The sequence below is a fragment of the Crotalus tigris genome, unplaced genomic scaffold, assembly GCF_016545835.1.
Source record: "Crotalus tigris isolate CLP2741 ecotype Arizona unplaced genomic scaffold, ASM1654583v1 scf7180000020823.416525, whole genome shotgun sequence".
NCBI classification, from domain to species: Eukaryota; Metazoa; Chordata; class Lepidosauria; order Squamata; family Viperidae; genus Crotalus; species Crotalus tigris.
The window spans coordinates 203,218-228,433 of record NW_024098200.1 but is presented as its reverse complement, the minus strand read 5'-3'; the positions used below and the strand labels follow the sequence as shown (position 1 = coordinate 228,433).

The 25,216-nt window shown below is 44.0% G+C and overlaps 1 protein-coding gene across 1 annotated transcript; it reads right to left on the bottom strand.

Moving 5' to 3' along the window:
* Window positions 1–616: 616 nt before the first annotated feature.
* On the bottom strand, window positions 617–25,077 carry SKA2 (spindle and kinetochore associated complex subunit 2). The gene is made up of 5 exons (XM_039368560.1): window positions 24,934–25,077; window positions 12,074–12,163; window positions 7,199–7,375; window positions 2,841–2,903; window positions 617–1,033 (listed from the first exon to the last, which is right to left on the bottom strand). The coding sequence occupies exons 1-5, from the start codon at window positions 24,997–24,999 to the stop codon at window positions 1,013–1,015; spliced, it is 417 nt and encodes a 138-aa protein (XP_039224494.1). The 5' UTR covers window positions 25,000–25,077; the 3' UTR covers window positions 617–1,012.
* Between the last annotated feature and the right edge of the window lie 139 nt (window positions 25,078–25,216).

Genomic DNA, 25,216 nt, shown 5'->3' with positions numbered 1-25,216 from the left:
CATCCTCTTGGTCACGTGATCAAAATTCAGGCAGCTGAAAACCAACCTGTATTTAAAATAGTCACGGCATCCCCTTTTGCCATCTTCTCATAAGCAAAGTCCATGGGGAAGCCACGATTTAACAACCGTGTTGCTAACTTGACAACTGCAGTCCTTCACTTAACAACTGTGGCAGGAGAGGTGGTAAAAGGGGGCAAAACTCCTGTCTTGCCAAGCAATGGAAATTTTGGGCTCAATTGTGGTCATAAGTTGAGGACTACCTATATTATTCTTGAAGCATCCTGGGAGTTAAATGAAATTCTTAATCAAAAAATTAATAAGAATATAGAACAGTGATGGCGAACCTTTTAGAGACCCGTGCCATAGATTCACCACCACTCATACAGAATATTATCCGCAAGCGAGCAAGGTAGTCTTGACACAAAGCATGACTTTGTGTGTGCAACTTAGGAAAAAGATCCAGAATTTTATTTTCTGGGGAAAAAGTTATGCTTTGAGTGATTGCTCTCTACATGTGTTCGATTCGGTCTTTTTATCAATTGTGGAATTATGGATTGTTGTCGTCTCTTTTATTGGTTCTGTATCCCCTCTGGCGAAGCAAAGTAAAATCACCACCATTTTCAAATTTTATTTTATTTCTCCAGAATGTTTACCTTGGTCAAAAAATAATTTTATTGATTTTAAAATACTAGAAGGGCAGGCTTGCTTACACCAATAATACAAACAATAAAAACCTGCCCTTTGGACAGAGGTATTCAGATCAGGTCACTGGCTGATCATTTTGTAAACTTTTTCACAATTTAATAAAGATGCAAGATCAACACTGGCACATAATTCAAAACAGCATTGTTTACACATTGATATCTAATGGTATCTTGGCAACCCTTGTACCAGACGCAGGAACAATGTCCAACAGGTTAAAAAAATATATACATGAAAAGGTATATGGCCTTGTTCATCACCTCCCACTGGGAAGCTTCTTTCTGGAATGTTCAGCAAGGAATCAGTGGATTTAATGTTCTTTTGGGCAATTCTGTAGAAAAAGAACAGAGACCGTTTTAAGCAAAGACACCCCCCCCCCCCGTTTTCTCACAAAAAGAAAAGTATAGATAGCCCGCTTTAATTTATAAGCACAATGGAGAAGAAATTAAATCGATCAAATCAACCTTTATTGTCAAAGTACAACATGTGTACAATGAGATTGTCCACATGTTGTACTTTGACAATAAAGGTTGATTTGATCGATTTGATTTCTTCTCCATTGTACTTCTACAGCAATGGTTCTCAACCTGTGGGTCGGGACCCCATTTGGGGTCGAACGACCATTTCACGGGGGTCGCCAAACAACGCAGTCCGCCATTTTTTTCCCCTTTTCCTTAGCTGTGCTCCTCCCTTTTATTCTATTGGCTTTTGAAAGCCAATAGAATAGACTCTCTTGAATAGAGTCTGATTCTATTGGCTTTCAGCAGCCAATAGGAATTGTCCAGGTGTCTCTGCCCTGCTGAGCCTGCCAAAAGTCCCATTCTGCAAACGGTGCTGCACCAGTTGAGTAGTCCTCGACTTACGACCGGTTCGGGGTCGCGGCATTAAAAAGGTTGAGAACCACTGTTCTACAGGCAGCCCTCAACTTACTATCAGCAACTGAGCCCAAAACTGTACGTTGCGAAGTGAGGCGTTGCTAAGTGACATTTTTGCCCCATTTCACAACCTTTCTCGCCACAGCGGTTAAGCGAATCACTGCAGTTGTTAAATCAGTAACACAACTGTTAAGTGAACCTGGCATCCCCATCGACTTGGCTGGTAGCAAAAGGGGATCGCGTGACACTGGGACGCTGCAACGGTCACAAAGACGAGTCTGTCGCCAAGCGTTTGAATTTTGATCATACAACACTGGGAATGCTGCCAGAGTTGTGTGAAAAACGGCCGTCAGTCACTTTTTTTAGCACCGTTGTAACTTTGAACGGTCACTAAATGAACTGCTGTAAGTCGAGGACTACTTGTAAAGTGGACGTACAACCCCACGCCACCCCAACTGAAAGTCTAACTATCTTTATGCCAGAAGTTAAGAGACAAAAGAAACTAGCATCCACTATTGCCTGGGTTAAGAAAAAAAGTTTAAAATCAAGTTGTAAAAAACCTTAGTTCTGTTTCAGAAGTAAAAAAAAAAACATGCTGTACTTATACATAAGCTACAAACTTATAATGGCCGGGATTTTACTTTTAGCTATTCAGGACCAGACCTAGAAAGCCAGATTCTTATGTTTAGATTTACCTGTTCTGTCAAACTTTCTCTCACTTCAGTAGAAAATGACTAAAAAACAAATAGACTTTAAACCAGAATTATTTTTGTTAGGAACAATAGGCGCTAATTTTGAGAAAGATTGCAGATATCTAATACTACACATATTAACGGCCGCAAGAATTGTATTTGCCCAACAGTGGAAAAATGAAAACTTACCAACTGAAGAAGTACTAATTAAGAAAATTCTAGAGTGTGCAGAAATGGATAGACTGACTTTAAAGATTAAAAAGAAAGAAGACTCAGTGTACTTTAGAACACTGGATAATTTCTATCAATGGCTAGAAAAACGAGTCAGAGAGAAAGGAACGTGACATATAATTCTGAATATATTAATGAGAAGGCTATTGAGTGATTAACATATTTATGATAATTAACTATATTTATTATTGCTAGTTAAATACATGTACCCAGACATTATGCTATTTGCTAAATATTGAAAATGTTATTTGGATAAACCCCAACCCTAATCCCGAACCCATCTTATTCCTAACCATATAAAAACTAATAAAATCTATAAATAAAAAAACCCTTCTCTCACTTCAGGAGTCTGATACATTAAGCGCTGCATCGCACGCTGTTCTTCTTCAGACAGAGGAGAGATCTAGAAAAGGAGGAAAAGTTGATTAATAATAATAATAGTAATAGTAGTAGTAGTAGTAATAATAATAATAATAATAATAATAAGTTGGAAGGGACCTTGGAGGTCATCTAGTCCAACCCCCTGCTCAGGCAGGAAACCAACCTGTATTCAAAATAGTCACGGCATCTCTTTTTGCGACCTTCTGACAAGCAAAGTCAATGGGGAAGCCGGATTTAACAACTGTGTTGCTAACTGGACAATTGCGGTGCTTCACTTAACAACTGTCGCAGGAAAGGTGGTAAAGGGGGGCAAAACTCACTTAACAAATGTCTCATTTAACAACAGAAATGTTGGGCTCAATTGTGGTTCTTATGTCCTAGTGGACAATCACCTAAATATGAGCCAGCAGTGTGCTGCAGCTGCCAAAAAAGCCAACACAGTGCTAGGCTACATTAACAGAGGGATAAAATCAAGATCACGGGAAGACTTAATACAGTGGTTCTCAACCTCTGGGTCGGGACCTCATTTGGGGTTGAACGACCATTTCACGGGGGTCGCCAAACAATGCAGTCCACCATTTTTTCCCCCTTTTCCTTAGCTATGCTACTCCCTTTTATTCTATTGGCTTTTGAAAGCCAATAGAATAGACTCTCTTGAATAGAGCCTAATTCTATTGGCTTTCAAAAGCCAATAGGAATTGTCCAGGCTGTCTCTGCCCTGCTGAGCCCGCCAAAAGTCCCATTCTGCAAATGGTGCTGCACCAGTTGAGTAGTCCTCAACTTACGACTGGTTGAGTAGTCCTCGACTTACGACCGGTTGGGGTTTGCGGCATTAAAAAGGTTGAGAACCACTGACTTAATACCACTTTACAATGCCTTGGTAAGGCCACACTTGGAATACTGCATCCAGTTTTGGTCACCACGATGTAAAAAAAGATGCTGAGACTCTAGAAAGAGTGCAGAGAAGAGCAACAAAGATGATTAGGGGACTGGAGGCTAAAACATATACAGTAAGGAATGGTTGCTGGAATTGGGTATGTCTAGTTTAACGAAGAGAAGGACAAGGGGGGAATGATAGCAGTCTTCCAATATCTCAGGGGCTGCCCCAAAGAAGAGGGAGTCAAGCTATTCTCCAAAGCACCTGAAGGCAGGACAAGAAGCAAAGGATGAAAACTCATCAAGGAGAGAAGCAATCTAGAACTAAGGAGAAACTTCCTGACAGTTAGAACAATTAACCAGTGGAACAACCTGCCTCCAGAAGCGGTGAATGCTCCAACACTGGAAGTTTTTAAGAAAAGACTGGACAGCCATTTGTCTGAAATGGTATAGGGTTTCCTGCCTGAGCAGGGGGTTGGACTAGAAGACCTCTAAGGTTCCTTCCAACTCATTTTTATTATTGTTGTTGTTGTTATAAAACAAAGTGGTTGATTTCGATGAAACTTTGCAACTGATAGAGGCTTTTAATTCCCAATGCAAGATGGCTTTTTATTATTGTCATATGAATGTTCTTCGATGTGCTGACGGCCATTTAATAGAAAAGCAAGATATACATTTAAAAAGTAAATGGGCAAAACATTAACAGAAAAGATAATATATCTGCCAATGTTGGCCTTGGGTAAAGTGCTTCCGACTTTCCTCACTTGATTCTAAATTGTAATTATAGTTCACAAAGTACAATTACTGTGTTCACACCATAAGGTAATTAAATCACGACAGTGAAATGGCTTGTTAAATCATAAATCGTTAATAAGCTGCAACAGCTAAGCCAAACAAGCCAGTTATGTCTTAAGGGTAATGTGTTTCATTGTCACATTTGATTTGGCTGAGCTTGTATGAACACAACAATTAACTATAATGTATGGTTTAGGATATTGCCTTTAGGTTAACTGGATAAGCAGATTACTCAAAGAGCTGCTCAAAGGCGGTTTTTAAGACTTGGTAGAATCCCTTGTAATACATAATAAAGCATTGCCCTCTGCCATCAAGCTCTTATTTGAGATGTGGGGGTCTTTGGTGCTCTCTGAACTTGGTGGTTTTCTTGCAGACATTTCATGACCCAACTAGGTAACATCATCAGTGCTAGAAGGAAGGGGATATACAGTACAAGTGGCTTGCCCTATCAGTGTTTGTGGGGACTGCTTTTGGCGGTTCCTTGATTAGGCTTTTGTTTATTGTTAGCTTGTTCGTCTGAGCTGGTAGTTCCTTGACTGGGGTATTATTATTATTTTTTCTTCATTGTTGGTCTAGTTCAGGGGTAGGCAACCTTGGCTCTTTTATGATTCGTGGACTTCAACTCCCAGAATTCCTGAGCCAGCATGGGGGAACTATGGCCCCCTTCATGACTTGTGGACTTCAACTCCCAGAATTCCTGAGCCAGCCATGCTGAGGAGAAAGGGAGAGGTTTCCAAGCTGAGCCATGCCGGCTCAGGAATTCTGGGAGTTTAAGTCCACGAGTCATAAAAGAGCCAAGGTTGCCTACCCCTGGTCTAGTTGTGTTGGTGTTAATTTCTGCTTATCTGAGTGCTGATTGCTGGCGAAGATGTGTTTTGCTCTTCTGCTTTCCTTTTTAGCTTTTTGATCTAGATGTGGTTTATCTCTTTGCATCTGTTGATCGCTGATTTGTCTAAGTGCCAGTTTTTCAGGAATTTTCTAGTATTTTTTAATTTGGCTTGATCTAATATCTCAGTTTCCCAGTTGAATCTATGGTGAAGTCTGAACATGTGCAATTAAGGAGTTTTCATCATGTTTTCTGACTGCTGGTTGATGTTCATGGATGCACTCCAATCAAATCAGATATTGAGAGTTTGGAAAAAAATACAGAGAAGAGCAACTAAGATGATCCAAGGCCTGGAGACTAAAACATACGAAGAATGGCTTCGGGACTCGGGTTTGGTTAATCTAAAGAAAAAAAGAAACCGGGGCGACATGATAGCAGTGTTCCAGTATTTGAGGGGCTGCCACAAAGAAGAAGGGGTCACGTTGTTCTCCAAAGCACCACAGGGCAGAAGAAGCAGCAACAGATGGAAACTAATCAAGGAGAGAAGCAACCTGGAATTAAGGAGAAACTTCCCGACAGTGAGGACAATTAACCAGTGGAACAGCTTGCCTCCAGAAATCGTGGGTGCTCCATCACTGGAGATTTTTAAGAAGAGACTGGACAGTCACTTGTCTGATATGGTATAGGTCAGTGGTTCTCAACCTTTTTAATGCCGCGACCCCCAACCGGTCGTAAGTCGAGGATTACTCAACCAGTCGTAAGTCGAGGACTACTCAACTGGTGCAGCACCGTTTGCAGAATGGGACTTTTGGCGGGCTCAGCAGGGCAGAGACAGCCTGGACAATTCCTATTGGCTTTTGAAAGCCAATAGAATTAGACTCTATTCAAGAGAGTCTATTCTATTGGCTTTCAAAAGCCAATAGAATAAAAGGGAGTAGCACAGCTAAGGAAAAGGGGGGAAAAATGGCAGACTTCATTGTTTGGCGACCCCCGTGAAATGGTTGTTTGACCCCAAATGGGGTCCCAACCCACAGGTTGAGAACCACTGGTATAGGTTCTCCTGCTTGAGCAGAGGGCTGGACTAGAAGACCTCCAAGATCCCTTCCAGCTCTGCTCTATTCTATTCTATTCTATTCTATTCTATTCTATTCTATTCTATTCTATTCTATCAATATTCTATTCTATTTTAATATTATTCTATTCTATTCTATTCTATTCTATTCTATCAATATTCTATTCTATTTTAATATTATTCTATTCTATTCTATTCTATTCTATTCTATTCTATTCTATTCTATTCTATTCTATTCTATTCTATTCTATTCTATTCTAATGGTCTATTCTATTATATGCTACCCTGCACTGCTCTGCTCTACTCTTCTATTCTATTCCATTCTATTCCACTCCATTCTATTCTATTCTAAATAGTAAATAACAGCCTAATCTAAGCACCATCAAAAACACTCCCACAAACACTGAGAGGGAAAGCCACGAATAAAAACAGGGAGTAAACCTCACATTACCTTCTGGCACTGATGATGTTACCTAGCTGGGTCATGAAACGTCTGCAAGAAAAACAAGGACCCCACAGTTCAACCCTGAGCTACAAATATTCTCTTCTATTGGCATTACTTGAGCTGTGGTCCTATTTCACCAAACCTCATAAACAATGCTGGCTTGAGGAAGGTCAATCCCTAGAAATGTTTCGTGGTGATTGAAATGGAGCTTCGTCCACTCTCGCAAATATTCCAAAGGAAGAGGAGAAGGTAAAATCTTGAGGGATGCACACATTACAGTAGCAATCAAGAGCAAAGCATCACCTCTGTCCCGGTTTGCTGCTGTATTTCCTGGACCAGCTTCATGGTTTTAGCCAGGGTGGCACGGACGACACGCGTGGACTCTTGCTGCTCCGCGGAAATCTTCTCCAGCTGTTCGCACAAGCTTTTGTAACGGGATTTCACCACTGACAGCTGCTGTATGAGGACCAGAGGGTTTTCCTGTTTTCAAGGGCAGAAATCCGGAAAGACCAAAAAGCATCAAGCATTAAGAACAGAAGGTCCACGAAAGCAGATTCAGAACTCAACGTAAGAAAGAATGTCCAATTGTGGTCCTAGGTCAAGGACTACCTGTAGAATTCTAAACCAGCCACAGTCAACCTGGAAGTCTTTCAACAAATCTTAGATGAGAATTTAATTAGCTAGTCAATTAACAGACTTGGACTGGGTATATGGCAGAGGGGGTGTGATCAGGGCAACAGAGAGGGGAACTATGACTTTACATCAGGGGTCTTCAAACTTGGCCCTTTGATGACTTGTGGACTTCAACTCCCAGAATTCCTCAGCCAGCGTGCCTGGCTGAGGAATTCTGGGAGTTGAAGTCCACAAGTCATCAAAGGGCCAGGTTTGAAGACCCCTGACTTACAACATTTGAATGATTTTTCAAAGTTACAGCGGCGCTGAAAAAAGCAACTTACGATCGCATTAACTCCATTAACTGCTTCTCCCAAAGGTGCTTTTTCACAAGGCAACTGGACTTTGTTTCTCCTTTGAAGACGTTTCCCTTCTCATCCAAGAAGCTTCTTCAGCTGACTGGATAGTGGGGAACGGAAGCATTTATACTCCTTGCAGATAGCTGATCATTTCCATCCTTGTAGAGCAGACATGTCAAACCCAAGACCCGGGGGCCTGCGAAGTGGTTTCATGTGGCCCACGAAGCCATCCTGGAAACAGTGAGGGAACGGCCCCCGCTGCCTTGGCCCTGGCCCAGGCCAGCCGGGAGCCAATGTATAATTTTGTGGTGGCCATCTTGGCACTTGCCCCGGTCCCACCCCCTTCTGCCAGAGACCCTCAGATCTGTCCCACTTCTGCCCAGGCCCCCACAGGCACCCTTGACGCGAATGATGTAGAACTGGCCATGCCCACCCAATAGGCCACACCCACCCAGTAGGCTGCACCCACTCTGGCCACACACCCCCAGCCCCCCCAGGGCAACCGCAATGCTGATGCGGCCCTCAATGAAATTGAGTTTGACACCCGTTTTACAGAGTCGTTGAGGCCACCTGGAGGTTTACCTGTGTCTTCAGAGTCACCTGAGTGGTGCAAATGGGTGTGGAGCCTTCTTGGACTGCTGAAAGGACTGTGTGGTAGACTGGAGATAGATGATGTCGTATCCCTCCCCCCCGTTGAGGGAGGGCTGTTCAATTTTGACCTAGATGGCCTCTTTGACCCCTCTTTCAAGCCAGCGGTCCTCCCTGTCCAAAATGTGGACTTTGCTGTCTTCGAAAGAGCGGCCTTCGTCTCTTAAATGCAGATGGGCTGCTGACTCTTGTCCTGATGGGTTTGTTCTCCTGAATCACAGGTAAACCTCCAAGCGGCCTCAACGACTCTCTAAAAGAAGGCAAATGACCAGCTGTCTGCAAGGAGTATAAATCCTTCCATTCCCCACCATCCTGTCAGAGCTGAAGAAACTTCAGGGCAAAACATACTTAGCAACTGTCTCACTAAGCAACAGAGATGTTGGGCTTAATTATGAGCGTAAGTCGAGGACTATCTGTAGCTATCATATCTCTTCGCCTTCAGCTCCCAACAGCTAACTCAGCACATATTATGGTTGCTGCAGTCAACCACTCCATAGGACAGGGGTCTTCAAACTTGGCCCATTGATGACTTGTGGACTTCAACTCCCAGAATTCCTCAGCCAGAATGCCTTGCTGAGGAATTCTGGGAGTTGAAGTCCACAAGTCATCAAAGGGCCAAGTTTGAAGACCCCCTGCCATAGGATCATCAAGAACGCGAAGAAACAGTTGGAAAACAGAACAGGTGGCTTCTTCACAACTATTTAAGCCAATTCCCCAGTTGACACCAACAAAAGCACACGGAAGAACTTCTTTTGGCCCGTTCTGTGCTGTGTTGTCAATCAATTTCACCGGATGCTGAAGATCGAATATGAGAATTAGGGATGGGGAATTGGGAATCTATTCTGAGTGTTAACTGCGGAGTGCAGAAAGCTTCTTTCGATCCACATATTTCTGCAAACCTCAATTATGTTGGTTGGATCAAGGGAAAAAAAAAAGTTTGGGCTTTCCATCTCCAGAATGTTAATAGGTAATCTCTACGTTAATAAGTACTTCTATGAAGTTAGCCTGGGGAAAAGTATTCGGTCTTTGGGTGTTACAGTCTCGTCAAAGGTGCTTTTTCAAAAGGCAACTGGGCTTGCTTTGTTTTAATAATAATAATAATAATAATATTAATAATAATAATATTAATAATAATAATAATAATAATAATAAAGTTGGAAGGGACCTTGGAGGTCATTTAGTCCAACCCCCTGCTCAGGCAGGAAACCCTATACCATTTCGGACAAATCGCTGTCCAGTCTCTTCTTAAAAACTTCCAGTGTTGGAGCATTCACCGCTTCTGGAGGCAGGTTGTTCCACTGGTTAATTGTTCTAACAGTCAGGAAGTTTCTCCTTAGTTCTAGGTCGCTTCTCTCCTTGATTAGTTTTCACCCGTTGCTTCTTGTCCTGCCTTCAGGTGCTTTGGAGAATAGCTTGACTTCCTCTTCTTTGTGGCAGCCCCTGAGATACTGGAACACTGCTATCATGTCACCCCTCGTGCTTCTCTTCATTAAACCAGGCAGACCCAATTCCAGCAGCCGTTCCTTGAAGATATTTCGCTTCTCCTCCCAAGAGGCTTCTTCAGTTCTGACTGAAGCTTCCTGGAGGAGCCAAAGATCTTCAAGGAAAAAGGAAGGAAGTCCAGTTGCTTTTTGAAAAAGCACCTTTGAGGCAACCATGACCCGGATGACTGAGAATCTCCACAGATTTTCCGGCGTATAAGAGGACTTTCTAAACCATGAAAATCTTCTCAAAAGTCGGGGGTCGTCTTATACGCCCAGTCGTCTCATATGCCGGAAAATACGGTACTTTGAGCAGTTTTCCAAGGGCAAAGATAGAGAAAGTATGCACGTATGGGATATAATCATAAGCTCCCAAAATTGTCTTGTTTCAGAAAGAAGCAAAATTATAACGGCTATGGGGTCCTTTGTGCTCTGTGAGCTTGGTTGTTTCCCTACAGACGTTTCATGACCAAACTAGGTAACATCGTCAGTGCTACAGAGGAGTGGGATTTGCTGTCTGTTTAAGTCAGTGGTTCTCAACCTGTGGGTAGGGACCCCATTTGGGGTCGAACGACCATTTCACGGGGGTCACCAAACAACGCAGTCCGCCATTTTTTCCCCCCTTTTCCTTAGCTGTGCTACTCCCTTTTATTCTATTGGCTTTTGAAAGCCAATAGAATAGACTCTCTTGAATAGAGTCTAATTCTATTGGCTTTCAAAAGCCAATAGGAATTGTCCAGGCTGTCTCTGCCCTGCTGAGCCCACCAAAAGTCCCATTTTGCAAACGGTGCTGCACCAGTTGAGTAGTCCTCGACTTACTACTGGTTGAGAACCACTGGTTTAAGTGACAAGAAGGAAACACTCCCAATAAAATTGACAAGGTTACCTAGTTTGGTCCTGAAATATCTGCAAGAAAACAAGCAATCTGAGAGAGCACCAAGGACTCCTCCTCCTCTTCTGTGTAAACCCCTCCTTCTTTTATCACTAATTGTATATATATTTTATTGGTTTTTAACAATGACAAATCTCCAGCGCCTGGTGTACAGCGTGTTGTCTTGGTTTACATTTTAAAAAGAAGAAAAAAAGACAATGATAATCAATTAACATCCGTAATGATTGAATTTGATAATCTCCTAATTGGTATATTAATTAATAATACATTTCTTCGATCTTCCCTTCTCCCATTTATATATTCCTTTGTCAATCTTAAACAAAATGTAATTCTTAATATTCTCAGTATATGATTGAATACAGACACTTTTTTCTATTTGTACAAATAATAATCATCTCTACGTGTAACGTTTTTTTTCCAGCTTATATTATTCTTATAACCATCGTCTCATTAGTTCACCATGCATCCTATTTTCGTGGTTTTTGTTTAAGCTTAATTTCCCTTGTATATTTCATCCATTTCTTATCAGTCATGACTTCTTCTTTTACCACTAATGATGTTTTAGCTAGTTGGGTAACATGCAAGCCCAGCAAGTTCAATCCTCAGCTACAAATATTCTGTAGGTTATAATGGCTAGCATCATTCAAGTCCCGGGTTTGTTCTGGCGTCATAGGGTCAATCTGAAAAATGGAGTTTATAAATCATGGCTTATGGGCTGTGCAACTCCAGACAACGGTGCTAAAATATAGTCACCCTTAGGAACCTTAAAGTTAAGGTTTTAAAATATTTCTTTAGAGAAATAAATAAGATTGATGATAAAAAGGGGATGAGAGGGATTAAGAACTTGAATATATTTGCAAGAGGTATTTGAAGTGATAAATATGTTGATGTAAAACATTATCTGAAATTGATAAAGTTTTAATAAACAGGTTTAGTAGTAATAGAAATTTAGGATAGAAATGAAATATATTAAATTTATTATGTTACTTGAGGGAAATAAGAGAGATGATAGCAAATGTATTAAGTTGAGCTGTTATTGTGTGATTTTATGTTGGAATCTTCGTTTACCCAAACACCATGGTGTGTCTTAAACACTTTTTGTTAAAACTATAAAATCAATAAAATATATTTAAAAAAAAAAATTCTTTAGAGGATGTCAGCCATGCTTTCAAGCTAAGGACGATACCTCTTTAGCGAGTCCATTAGGAAGCTGTTTCATCATTTCAAACTCCAACGTTGTCTGGATGTAATCCAGATCAGATTCGGCCTTCTGGAACTAAAACATGAAAAACCATCACAACCCATTAACATGATGTACAGAGTGAGAGGACCACCACATAACGCCCACGCTTAGTACAAACTGGGGCAGGAAAGATGGCATAAGATGGCATTTTAACCTTGTACGCCGCCCTGAGTCCTTTGGGATTGGGCAGCATATAAATATTTGCAAATAAATAAATAAATAAATAAATAAATAAAGAGTCATGAAAGAACAGAGAGTAGATTGGAGTAGAGTAGAATGGAATACAAATCTTTATTGAGAATGGAATGGAACAGAAGGACCGTATCTTTCCATATTGATGGCATCTCACCCTCTCTTAACAGAATAACAAAGCTGGAAGGGAATCTGGAGGTCGTCTAGTCCAACCCCCTGCTCAAGCAGGAAGCCCTACACCATTTTAAACAAATGGTTGTCCAATCTCTTCTTAAAAACTTCCAGTGTTGGAGCACGTGCAATTTCTGGAGGCAGGTTGTTCCACTGGTGAATTGTTCTAAAACTGTCAGAAAATTTGTCCTGGTTCTCTCCTTGATGAGTGTCCATCCGTGGCTTCTTGTCCTGCCTTCAGGCGCTTTGGGGAATAGCTTGACTCCCTCTTCTTTGGGGCAGCCCCTGAGATATTGGAACTCTGCTATCATGTCCCCCCTCGTCCTTCTTGTCATTAAACTAGACATACCCAATTCCAGCAACCGTTCCTTATATGTTTTAGCCTCCAGTCCCCTAATCATCTTTGTTGCTCTTCTCTATACTCTTCCTAGAGTCTCAACATCTTCTTTACATTGTGGTGACCAAAACTGGATGCAGTATTCCAAGTGTGGCCTTACCAAGGCATTGAAAAGTGGTATCAACACTTCGTGATCTTGATTTTATCCCTCTGTTAATGCAGCCTAGCACTGTGTTGGCTTTTTTGGCAGCTGCAACACACGGCTGGCTCATATTTAAGTGACTGTCTACTAGGACTCCGAGATATCTCTCACAGTTACTACTATTGAGCAATGTACCCCCTATACTATACCTGTACATTTGGTTTTTCTTGCCTAAATGTAGAACCTTACTTTTTTCACCATTGAATTTCATTTTGTTAGATAGTGCCCAGTGTTTCAAATCTGTCCAGCTCCTCCTGTATCTTAAGCCTGTCTTCTGGAGTGTTGTCTATTCCTGCCAGTTTGGTGTCGTCTACAAATTTGATGAGTTCCCCATCTATCCCCTTGTCCAAATCATTGATAAAGATGTTGAAGAGTCCTGGGCCCAGAACAGAGCCCTGGGGCATCCCGCTGCACACTTCCCTCCATGTAGATGCGGTTCCATTGAGGACCACACGCTGAGTACGGCCGGTCAACCAGCTACGGATCCATCTGGTGGTGATGCTGTCTAACTCGCATTTTTCTGTTTTATCAAGTAGTAGGTTGTGGTATAAATCTTAAAGAGATACAGGTAGTCCTCAACTTACAATCATTTGTTTAGTGAGCAGCAGCCCTGAAAAACAGTGACTTATAACCGGTCCTCACACTTACGACTATCACAGCATCCCCACAGTCATGTGATCAAAGTTTGGGTGCTTGACAATCGGCATGCCGATGGTGCAAAGGTTGTAAGTGTGAACAATTGTCATAAGTCACTTTTTTCAGTGCCATTGTAACATTGAACTGTCACTAAATGGATGGTTGTAGGTCCAAGATTTCCTGCACCTGGGTCAGGGGTCTTCAAACTTGGCCCCTTCATGACTTGCGGACTTCAACTCCCAGAATTCCTGAGCCGGCATGGCTCAGCATGGAAACCTCTCCCTTTCTCCTCAGCATGGCTGGCTCAGGAATTCTGGGAGTTGAAGTCCATGAGTCATAAAAGAGCCAAGGTTGCCTACCCCTGACCTGGGTTCACCTTTGTCAGTTTTCTGCATAGGTGGGCACACATCCAAAGAGTAGGGGCTGCAGCCAGCTACGATTACATATAATCCTTGACTTACAACAGCTAATTTAGTGACCATTCAAAGTTACAACTTATGACCGTTTTCTTCACACTTACGACCCTTTCAGCACCCCCATGGTTGCAGGGTCAAAATCCAGATGCTTGGCAATTGGTTCATATGATCCACATTTGCGACTTTCTGACAAGCAAAGTCAATGGGGGAAAGCCAGATTCACTTAACGACCGTGTTCCTAACTTAACCTCTGCAGGGATTCACTTAACGGCGGCTTGATACGTCGTAAAATGGGGCAAAGCTCACTTAGCAAATGTCTCACTTAACAACATCAATTTTGGGCTCAATTGCGGCCGTAAGTCGAGGAATACCTGTATTATTTTTAGCACAGGTAGTCCTTGACTTACAACAATTCATTTAGTGACTGTCCGAAGTAACAATGGCACTGAAAAGTGTGACTGATGATCTTTTTTTCACACTTGTGATCCTTACAGCATCCCCGTGGTCATGTGATCAAAATTCAGACGCTTGGCAACTGGCATGTACTTATGACGGTTGCGGTGTCCCAAGATCATGTGATCCCCTTTTGCGACCTTCCGACAAGCAAAGTCAATGGGGAGAAGCCAGAGTCACTTAACAACCATGTTCCTAATTTAAACAAATGCCGTGATTCGCTTAACGACTGCGGCGAGACAGGTGGTAAAACGGGTCAGCACTCGCTTAACCAATTTCTCACTTAACGACAGAAAATTTTGGGCTCTGTTGTGGTCGTAAGTCGAGGACTGCCTGTGTTTCCTCAGAAAAAAACTATGAGACTTGTTTGGCACCCAGGGTGTTGGTGAAAATAAAGATGAGGAGAAAAGAGAAGGCCCGGATTTGAATTCTGACAGGCTTTGGCACCCGTCAGCACATAAGCCCCACATTGTGGAACCAAGTAAGTCCTCAACTTATAACCACTTGCTTAGCAAACATTCAAAGTTGCGACGTACCTGCCCCCCCCACCTTGGCGGTCTCAGCAACCAGCCTGCATTTAGGCCCTCTGCTTCCGTTTTCCATCAAAAATCAGCCCACAGCAAACAGTGGCTTTGCTTAACGACCGTGGGGCTTGCAACCGCCACAGAGGAGGTAAAAACAGATCTGATCATGTGGTGAGCCACTTTACGACTGTAACTGTCAGGCTCAATTACAGTCGTAACCTGAGGACTGCCGGTACAAGCAGGGGAATTCTGGGAGTTGAAGTCCACGCACCTTAAACTTGCCAAGTTTTTTTTTAAAAAAAAAAAACCCTGATTTTGGGACTGACTATTTTACATTGCACATTATGTAACAGGCTTGCAAGATTCTGTTAATGTAGCCTTATAATAAAGTATAGTCCTCAAGTTAGGACTTTAGGGATTGTTTGAAGTTTCGACAGACTCATGAATATGTTTTAGGGCAGTTTTACTGAAAACTGATATTCTGGTTTTCAGCAAAAAGCACGCCTCTGGCAAACTGCACTTAACCACTGCAAAAGAGGTCATAAAAGACATTTTAGTCACATGACTGGCTGGCTCACTTTACAGCCATTCTGAGTTATGACCAGGATGGGCAAGCTCCATTACGGTTATAACTCAAGGATTACCTGTAGAATTAGCTTATATGGTTATGTCTCCTGTGTGGTTTACCTGGGAGGCTGACGATGTATTTACAAAGTAGGGAAGGGATAGGCAACCTTGGCTCTTTTATGACTCGTGGACTTCAACTCCCAGAATTCCTGAGCCAGCCATGCTGAGGGGAAAGGGAGAGGTTTCCATGCTGAGCTATATTGGCTATATTGGCTCAGGAATTCTGGGAGTTGAAGTCCACCAGTCATAAAAGAGCCAAGGTTGCCTACCCCTGAACTAGGGTATTGAAAGCTAAATAAACTGGGTTCTCTTTCCTGCCTCCATTTCTTTCCCCCTTGTTTCAATTGACTGTACACGCTCCCGTGTTCAATTTTTCTGCAGATCCTTGATCGCAAACACTTCCATAAATAATTCTTATGAAAGCACAGATTTTTTTTATTTATTTAGGTAATGCTTTTATGGCTCTTGCATTTACTTCAAGGCCCATGCCTCACTTTAACGACACCTTGAGGACTGGTTTCTGTCAAATCATCCAGTTATAACATGAATAAACATTGTGGCGAGCGGTGCCCAAATTGCATTCAGCCAACAGAAGCCTCCAGAAGCCTGTGAATGCTCCAACACTGGAAGTTTTTAAGAAGAGACTGGACAGCCATTTGTCTGAAATGGTATAGGGTCTCCTGCCTGAGCAGGGGGTTGGACTTGATGACCTCCAAGGTCCCTCCCAACTCTGCTGTTCTGCTATCCTTCCTTCCTTCCTTCCTTCCTTCCTTTCCTTCCTTCCTTCCTTCCTTCCACATCACTAGAGGTTTTTAAGAAGAGACTGGACAGCCATTTGTCCGAAATGGTGTAGGGTTTCCTGCCTGACCAGGGGGTTGGACTCGACCTCCAAGGTCCCTTCCAACATTACTACTACTACTACTACTACTACAAGGTAAGGATGCAGGATTCCCTGAGGCTACACAGTCAAGCAGGTTTTGAAGAGGAGGAATTTTGGTCATTTTACCTGACCCACAGAATAATGTGGCACCTGTAGGAAATCAGACAGGACAATTGGCAGCGGTATTGATCTTAATCACTTTCTGACATCTATTTGCAATTCCCAGGTCCTTAATTAACCACGTGGTAATGACAGAATAACAGAGTTGGAAGGGACCTTGGAGGTCTTCTAGTCCAACCCCCTGCTCAAGCAGGAGACCTTAGACCAGACATGTCAAACTCGTGACGTCACGTGATGTCAAGTGACATCGTGCAACATCTCGGGGCTTTTTCACCATTGCCAGCAATGGGGTGGGCATGGTTTTCCGATGACGTGTCTGGCCTGTGGGTTGGCAGTTTGACACCCCTGCCCTATACCATCTCAGACAAATGGCTGTCTAGTCTCTTCTTAAAAACTTCCAGTGTTGGAGCATTCACAGCTTCTGGAGGCAAGGAGTTCCACTGGTTAATTGTTCTCACTGTCAGGAAGTTTCTCCTTAGTTCTAGGTTGTTTCTCTCCTTGATTTATTTCCATCCATAGCTTCTTCTCCTGCCTTCAGGCGCCTTGGAGAATAGCTTGACTACCCTCTTCTTTGGGGCAGCCCCTGAGATACTGGAACACTGCTATGTCACCTCAAGTCCTTCTCTTCATTAAATTGGACATACTCAATTCCATTCAATCATAATAGTGCAGGAAAGGACTTTGGAGGTCATCTAGTCCAACCCCCTGCTCAGGCAGGAAACCCTCTACCGTTTCGGACAAATGGCTGTCCAGTCTCTTCTTAAAAACTTCCAGTGTTGGAGCATTCATCGCTTCTGGAGGCAGGTTATTCCACTGGTTAATTGTTCTGACTGTCAGGAAGTTTCTCCTTAGTTCTGGGTTGCTTCTCTCCTTGATTAGTTTCCATCCGTTACTTCTTGTCCTGCCTTCAGGCGCTTTGGAAAATAGCTTGACTCCCTCTTCTTTGGGGCAGCCCCTGAGATACTGGAACACTGCTATCCTGTCCCCCCTCGTCCTTCTCTTCATTAAACTAGACATCCCCAAATCCAGCAACTGTTCTTCACGCTTTAGCTTTCACTCCCCTAATCATCTTAGTTGCTCTTCTCTGCATTCTTTCTGTTAAGTATCTCCTACAACTTACCCCAATGCTAGGAGTTGCTATTTCAGGCCCTAATTCCTTGTTTCAAACCACCAATCCATTCTTCATAAAGGATAAAACAGTACAGGTAGCCCTTGACTTACAGTCATCCGTTCAGTGACTGAAAAAAGTGAGTGAGGACCGTTTTTCACACTTACATCCATTGCACCATCCCCGTGGTTACATGATCAAAATTCAAACGCTCGGCAACCGATTCAGATTTATGACGGTTGCAATGTGATCTTCTGACAAGCAAAATCACTCCACAACTGGGTCCCTAACTGAACTGCTGTGATTCGCAGAACGACGGTGGCAGGAAAGCTCATAAAATGGGGCAAAACTCACTTCACTGCCCTGCTCAGCAACATAAATGTTGGCCTCAACTGTCATAAGTCGAGGACTACCTATATATAAAGCCACTGTGATTTCACCAGTTTGCAGGCTTGTTTCCATAGGACAGACAGACAGATTTCATATACTAGGGGCAGGCAACCTTGGCTCTTTTATGACTCGTGGACTTCAACTCCCAGAATTCCTGAGCCAGCCATGCTGAGGAGAAAGGGAGAGGTTTCCATGCTGAGCCATGCTGGTTCAGGAATTCTGGGAGTTGAAGTCCACGAGTCATAAAAGAGCCAAGGTTGCCTACCCGTCATATACCAACAGATTAGGGTTAAGATTAGGAATAGGGTTAGGGTTAGACTAGATATATCAACAGAAAGTGGAGACTGAGCATATTAAAGAGAGACAAATTCTGTCCTTCACTCATTATGAACGGAGAGCCAGTTTGGTGTGTGGTGGTTAAGGTATTAGGCTAGAAACCAGGAAACAACGAGTTCTAGTACCGCCTTAGGCATGCAAGCCAGCTGGGTGACTTTGAGCCAGTCACCAGGAGATGGTGAGTTCTAGCACCGCCTTAGGCATGAAAAAGCCAGCTGGGTGACTTTGAGCCAATCACCAGGAGAAGGTGAGTTCTAGCACCACTTTAGGCATGAAAAATCCAGCTAGGTGACTTTGAACCAATCACCAGGAGAAGGTGAGTTCTAGTACCGCCTTAGGCATGCAAGCCGGCTGGGTGACTTTGAGCCAGTCACCAGGAGAAGGTGAGTTCTAGCACCACCTTAGGCATGAAAAAGCCAGCTGGGTGACTTTCAGCCAATCACCAGGAGATGGTGAGTTCTAGTCCCGCCTTAGGCATGCAAGCAAGCCGGTTGGGTGAGCCAATCACCAGGAAATGGTGAGTTCTAATACTGCCCCTAAGGTATGGAAAAGCCAGCTAGGTGACTTTGAGCCAATCACCAGGAGAAGGTGAGTTCTAGCACCGCCTTAGGCAATGCAAGCCGGCTGGGTGACTTTGAGCCAATCACCAGGAGACAGTGTTTTCTAGTCCTACCTTTGACATGAAAGCCGGCTGGGTGACTTTGGGCCAGTCCTTTTTCCGCCCAACCCACCTCACAGGGTTGTTGTGCGGAAAACGGAAGGAGCATTATGTATGTTCATCGCCGAGTTATTTATAAAACAAGACAGGCAAGACCGAAATCTGATCCTGTAAATAGTAAATAAATTGTTGAATAAACTGCAGGGTCATTACAGGAATCATCAACTGGACCCAACCAACTGAAGCCGCAGAAGCAGCCTCAGTGAGGAGAACCTTTGGACCTCCACAGCCGGCCTTTTCAGAAACCATTTAGCAACTTCCTTCTCCCAGCTGCCTTTCAGCAAACAGCAAGAGCACTTTGACTTATATACCGCTTCACAGTGTGCTTTACAGCCCTCTCTAAGTGACTTGCAGAGTCAGCCTATTGGCCCCCCCCCCAACAATCGGGGGGTCCTCATTTTACCCACTCGGAAGGACGGAAAGCTGAGTCGACCTTGAGCCGGTCAGGATTGAACTCCTGGCTGTGGCCAAAGACAGCCTGCAATGCTGCATTTTAACCACTGTGCCATCAGGGAAAGGAAAGGAAAGGAAAGGAAAAGAAAGGGAAGGAAAGAGAAATGGAAGGAAAGGAAAGAGAAATGGAAGGAAAGGAAAAGGGAAAGGAAGGAAAGGGAAGAGAAATGGAAGGAAAGGAAGGGAGAGGGAGGAAAGGAGGAAAGGAAAGGAGAAAAGGGAAAGGAAAGGAAAGGAAAGAGAAGAGAAATGGAAGGAAAGAAAAAGGGAAAGGGAAGGAAAGGGAAGAGAAATGGAAGGAAAGGGGGAGGGGAGGAAAGGAGGAGAAAAGGAAAGGAGAAAAGGGAAATGGAAGGAAAGGAAAGGAAAGGGAAGAGAAATGGAAGGAAAGGAGAGGGAAGAAAGGGAAAAGAAAAGGAGGAAAGGGAAATGAAATGAAATGAAATAAGGAAAGGGAAGAAAAGGAAAAGGGAAGGAAAGGAAAGAGAAATGAAAGGAAAAGGAAGAGAAATGGAAGGAAAGGAAAGGGGAGGAGAGGAAAGGGGAGGGGAGGAAAGGAGAAAAGGGAAATGGAAGGAAAGGGAAGTGAAAGGAGGAAAGGGAAAGGAAAGGAAGGGAAATGGAAGGAAAAGAAAGGAGAGGGGAAAAAGGGAAAGGAAAGGGAAAGGAAAAGGAGGAAAGGGAAATAAAATGAAATAAGGAAAGGAAAGGAAAAAGGAATAGCATTTATATACCGCTCCATATTGCTTTACAGTCCTCTCTAAGCAGTTTACAGAGCCAGCCTATTGCTCCCACCGTGGCTTCTAAAACTGACCTACCGACCAGAATCTTTCCTCTGTTCTTTGACCAATTAAACTTTATGCCTCTTTTATCAACAGGTCATGTGAGAGCCCAGATTCTTCAGAGCCCCAAATGCTCCATCCGGCCACAGAGGGTTGAGAGAAAAATGCGTGGCACCAGCGGGCCGCCGTTGCAGGGTCTGCTCGCAAGTGCTTTGACAATACTATTGCACTGCTAGCCGTGAAGTACAGTAGTGCAATGAAGTCAGAGCTCCTGTCAGCAGGAAAATGCTTGGAGAACAGTATGACAAGAGTCGGAAGGGCCCTTGGAGGTCTTCTAGTCCAGCCCCCTGCTCAAGTAGGAGACCTTACACCAGGGGCCCTCAAACATGGCCCCTTTAAGACGTGTGGACTTCAACTCCCAGAATTCCCCAGAGTTGAAGTCCACACGTCTTAAAGGGGCCAAGTTTGAGGACCTCTGCCTTACACCATTCTGGAGAAACGGAGGTTAGGTCTCTTCTTAAAAAGCCTCCAGTGTTGGAGCATTCACCGCTTCTGGAGGCAGGTTGTTCCACTGGTTAATTGTTCTAACTGTCAGGAAGTTTCTCCTTAGTTCCAGGTTGCTTCTCTCCTGGATTAGTTTCCATCCGTTGCTTCTTGTCCTGCCTTTAGGCGCTTTGGAGAATAGCTTGACTCCCTCTTCTTTGGGGCAGCCCCTCAGATATTGGAATGCTGCTATCATGTCACCCCGTCTCCATGCATAGCATCAGCTAGATTCCAGCGGTCTGACTCAAGAGTTATTTGTAAAAGTAGGAGATAAGTACAGTCCTCCATGGGGCTGGGGGGGGGGAGGATGTGTGCAGGAACATGCACAAGATGAAAAGAATGCAGGCTCTGCAAGGGGAAGTCGCATTCCTGCAGATCGGGCTTCCCGACCCAGCCATTTGCCTCCCGAAAGAAACAGCAGCGTCTCAATAACCAGGGAATCTGGGTTTTTTGTTTTGTTTTGTTTGTTAGGCAAAGTTGTTTGCCAAAAGGAAACTCTCTAGCTTTTTTCTTCTTCTTAGAAGCAAAGGATGCACAGACTAGCATAGCACACAGGAAACTTTGGCAGGCTTGTATCCAGCGGTGGGATTCAGCCGGTTTGCACCACTCTGGCAGAACCGGTAGCTTCATTTTTTGTTGCCCAGGCCCAGAACTGGACTTCCGGAAGTGACGTCCAACACAGAGAACCAGTTGTTCATCTTTGAATCCCGTCGCTGCTCGCATCGTATACAAAAGCGCACTCGTGTTTTAATGCTTCTGCAGCAAAACTCAAAATAAATAAATAAATAAATAAAACTATCCAGAGGGCAAGGTGGGATTTCCCGTTCCTGTTTTAGGCAACCCCGCAGACTCCCAAACCTTTACGATACAGGATTTTCCCCTTACAATTGTGTTTTAGCTGACAAGAGCATTACTGGCCAATGCCCTTTTAACATTGCACTGCTTTTTGTGCATGTTCACTAGTAGTACAACATAAAAAGGGCAGTGGACAGACACTTCTCACCCTGCAGAAAGCAGCAAGACAGAAGAACAGAATGACAAGAGTTGCAAGGGATCTTGGAGGTCTTCTAGTCCAACCCCCTGCTCAAGCAGGAGACTGTATAAATTTCACACAAATGCCTGTCCAGTCTCTTCTTAAAAACTTCCAGTGTTGGAGCATTCATCATTTCTGGAGGCAGGTTGTTCCACTGGTTAATTGTTCTCACTGTCAGGAAGTTTCCCCTTAGTTCTAGGTTGCTTCTCTCTTTGACAAGCTTCTGCCTCTTACAGCAGTGTTCCATGAGCCATACTGGCAAAAACAGAAAGTGTTTGATTTCATTAAACAGAATAACAGAGTTGGAAGGGACCTTGGAGGTCTTCTAGTCCAGCCTCCTGCTCAAGCAGGAGAACCTATACCATCTCAGACAAGTGACTGTCCAGTCTCTTCTTAAAAATCTCCAGTGATGGAGCGCCCACGATTTCTGGAGGCAAGCTGTTCCACTGGTTAATTGTCCTCACTGTTAGGAAATTTCTCCTTAGTTCCAGCTTGCTTCTCTCCTTGATTAGTTTACATCTGTGGCTTCTTCTCCTGCCTTCAGGTGCTTTGGGGAATAGCTTGACCCCCTCTTCTTTGTGGCAGCCCTTCAAATATTGAAACACTGCTTTCATGTCAACCCATGTCCTTCTTTTCCGTGGCACGCCAGAAACCAAGTGAACTCCCATCCATGGGATGCAGGCAGCCCACGAAACCACACACACCCCGGTCCAGTCCCTAGTGCCCCAAAGGTTGGGAGGGGACTGCTCTAAACTAACCATACCCAGTTCTTGCAACTGTTCTTCATAACAAGAGAAGGCAATTTCAAGAGCCCATCCTTAGCAAAAAAAAAAAAAAAACCCAGTCAGCCATCAAGCCACCCAGAGTCATTTGGTAGGGGAGACGGGTGGCACAGAATTTTAATAAATAATGAATAAATAAATCTTAAGAGGACAAAAAAGCTTAGAAAGCATTGCAATCCTCAGAAGAGGTTCAATAACGAGCACGGAAATTAACAGCAAAAACCTACTTCGGGTCCCGTTGAGGAGTTCCTGAACCACTTGAGCAAATTGGCTCTCATTGTTATTTAGCCTCACAATATTTTTGCAGTGCCAACTAGGATGGGGAGAAAAAAGGTCCACGGCTAAACGTGGCACTGGGTATAGGCTGATGTACAATCTCATGTACTTGCTTTTGTTGAAAGAAAAATCTTCATTGGGGTCCAGTCCAAGCTGGGAATAAACAAAATGGAGACTGCTCGAGAAAGAAGGTTGTAGTTTATTGAAGAGCAAAGCCAGACAGAAGCGTGGCTCCGGGAAAGCTGACCACATGGAGCTGGGAGTGGTGGGTTTTTATACCTTCTTGAGCTTTTGTTTGGAGTTCTTCCTATGGCATGAACTTTGACCTGAGTCTGAGTGTGCCTTTCTGGTATTCTGATAGTGTTGGGTTAATCCTATTATGTCATAAAGGCCATATCCTGCTTTCCTGGGGCTGGGGCTGATGGCTATGTCCTGTGTTGGGTTTCTGGGGGCTGAGGAATTGTTGATTCTAGGGATCTTTGTCTTTCTAATCCCATCAGCTATAAGCTTCTAGTTTCCAGTCTTTCTGAAAGGATTATGATATCTGCATTTCTACAGAGCTGGTTTCTGCATGGAGGAGGGAGACTTGGGGCTATTAAGAAAAACTGGGCACGCTTTTCTACCTGTTTAAGATCCTTTGAGGAAATATAACATTCTGCCCTTCTTAATATTTCCTTCTCTGGGAGGGGGGAGGGAAATGACTTCCCACACTTTCAATTCGCTTATGGGCAGAAATGGGATAAATCTGCCTTTTCTTAATCTGGTGCTTTCCAGACCTACTACATTGCAGGTAGAATCAACCCCAGGTAGCACTTTGTATGGGCAGACAATAAGATTTAGGGTCCAACTCAGCCCCTCCAGAGAACAACAGAATTAGGTGGTCCCTAAATAAGCTTTCAGATGACAAAACAAATCAATAATTTGCTACAGGTACGAGCGCAATACAGGCAGCCCTCAACTTCCCGCCACCAATTCGAGCCCAACATTTCTGTGGCTTAGAGAAAAGATTCATTAAGTGAGTTTCGTCCCATTTTAGACCTTTCTGGCCACAGCTGTCAAGTAAACCCCAGCCGTTGTTAAGTCAGAAACACGGTTGTTAAGTGAACCTGGCTTCCCCTATTGAGTTTGCTTGTCAGAAGGCCGCTAAAGGAGATCTCATGATCCCCCCCCAAACATTGCAACCGTCATAAATACGAGTCAGTTGCCAAGCGTCCGAATTTTGATCACGTGACCCCGGGAACGCGTTCCTAAGTTTGAAAAATAGTTTTTCAGCGCTGTTGTAACTTTGGCCACTAAACAAACCCGTTGTAAGTTGAGGACAATGTGTGGGCAATGGAAGGTTACATTTCTTTTTTTTTCCTTTTCCATGCTTTCAATGGATCTCTTCCCATTTTCCCTTCCAGGCAACCCACCACAGCAACATCCCAGCACACAAGCCACGCCTACACGCAGTATTGGCCACGCCCCCCGGGAATCGGGCTCGGGAAGAATGGATCCGCCCAAGCCACGCCCACTGATGGACCACGCCCCCCTCGAGCAAGACGGCAGAAAGAAACGGAGCGAGCCCACCACCCCCTTTCGGGGTGAATAATGGGCACGCCCAGATACACTCTTAGCCTCCCTTCCTCCAGGCGTGAGGAATGGTTGAATCCGGCGGGGGGGAGGGGAGACGTTTTCTTACATTCCTGCCCTCCTCCGCGGCTTTTCCACCCCTTTTGTTCCTTCCGTTCGTTTAGGCCGCTCTTCAGGGGGCCACTTCGGTCCTCAAGGGAACGGCGGCTCCGTTCTGCGCGGTGGCGGCCCGCCAGCAGTCCCGAGACTTACCATGGTCTCGAGCGTAGTAACCGCCGTCTCCATGTTGAATAGTTGACATTCCTCAGGCGGTGGCATTCTCCCCTCCCCTCGCGGGACCGCCCCTTTCTTGGCTGACTGGAAGAGACGACGCTCTTTATTGGGCCCGTGTCATTCGATCCTTTTCTTCATTGGCTGCTCCCGAGGATGTCCTTACACCTATTGGATAATGACTGGGATAACGCCCCAAGATGAAACGAGAGCTCTAATTGAGTGCCTTAGAAGCTACGCCCTTTCCCATTGGTTCGTTAATAGC

Coding starts and splice junctions, on each gene's coding strand:
- SKA2 (XM_039368560.1), bottom strand. CDS start 24,999: ATGCCACCGCCTGAGGAATGTCAACTATTCAACATGGAGACGGCGGTT. Junction 7,376..12,073: donor CTAATGGACTCGCTAAAGAG/GTATCGTCCTTA, acceptor CCTTGAAAACAG/GAAAACCCTCTGGTCCTCAT. Junction 2,904..7,198: donor AGCAGCAAACCGGGACAGAG/GTGATGCTTTGC, acceptor CTCCTTTTCTAG/ATCTCTCCTCTGTCTGAAGA.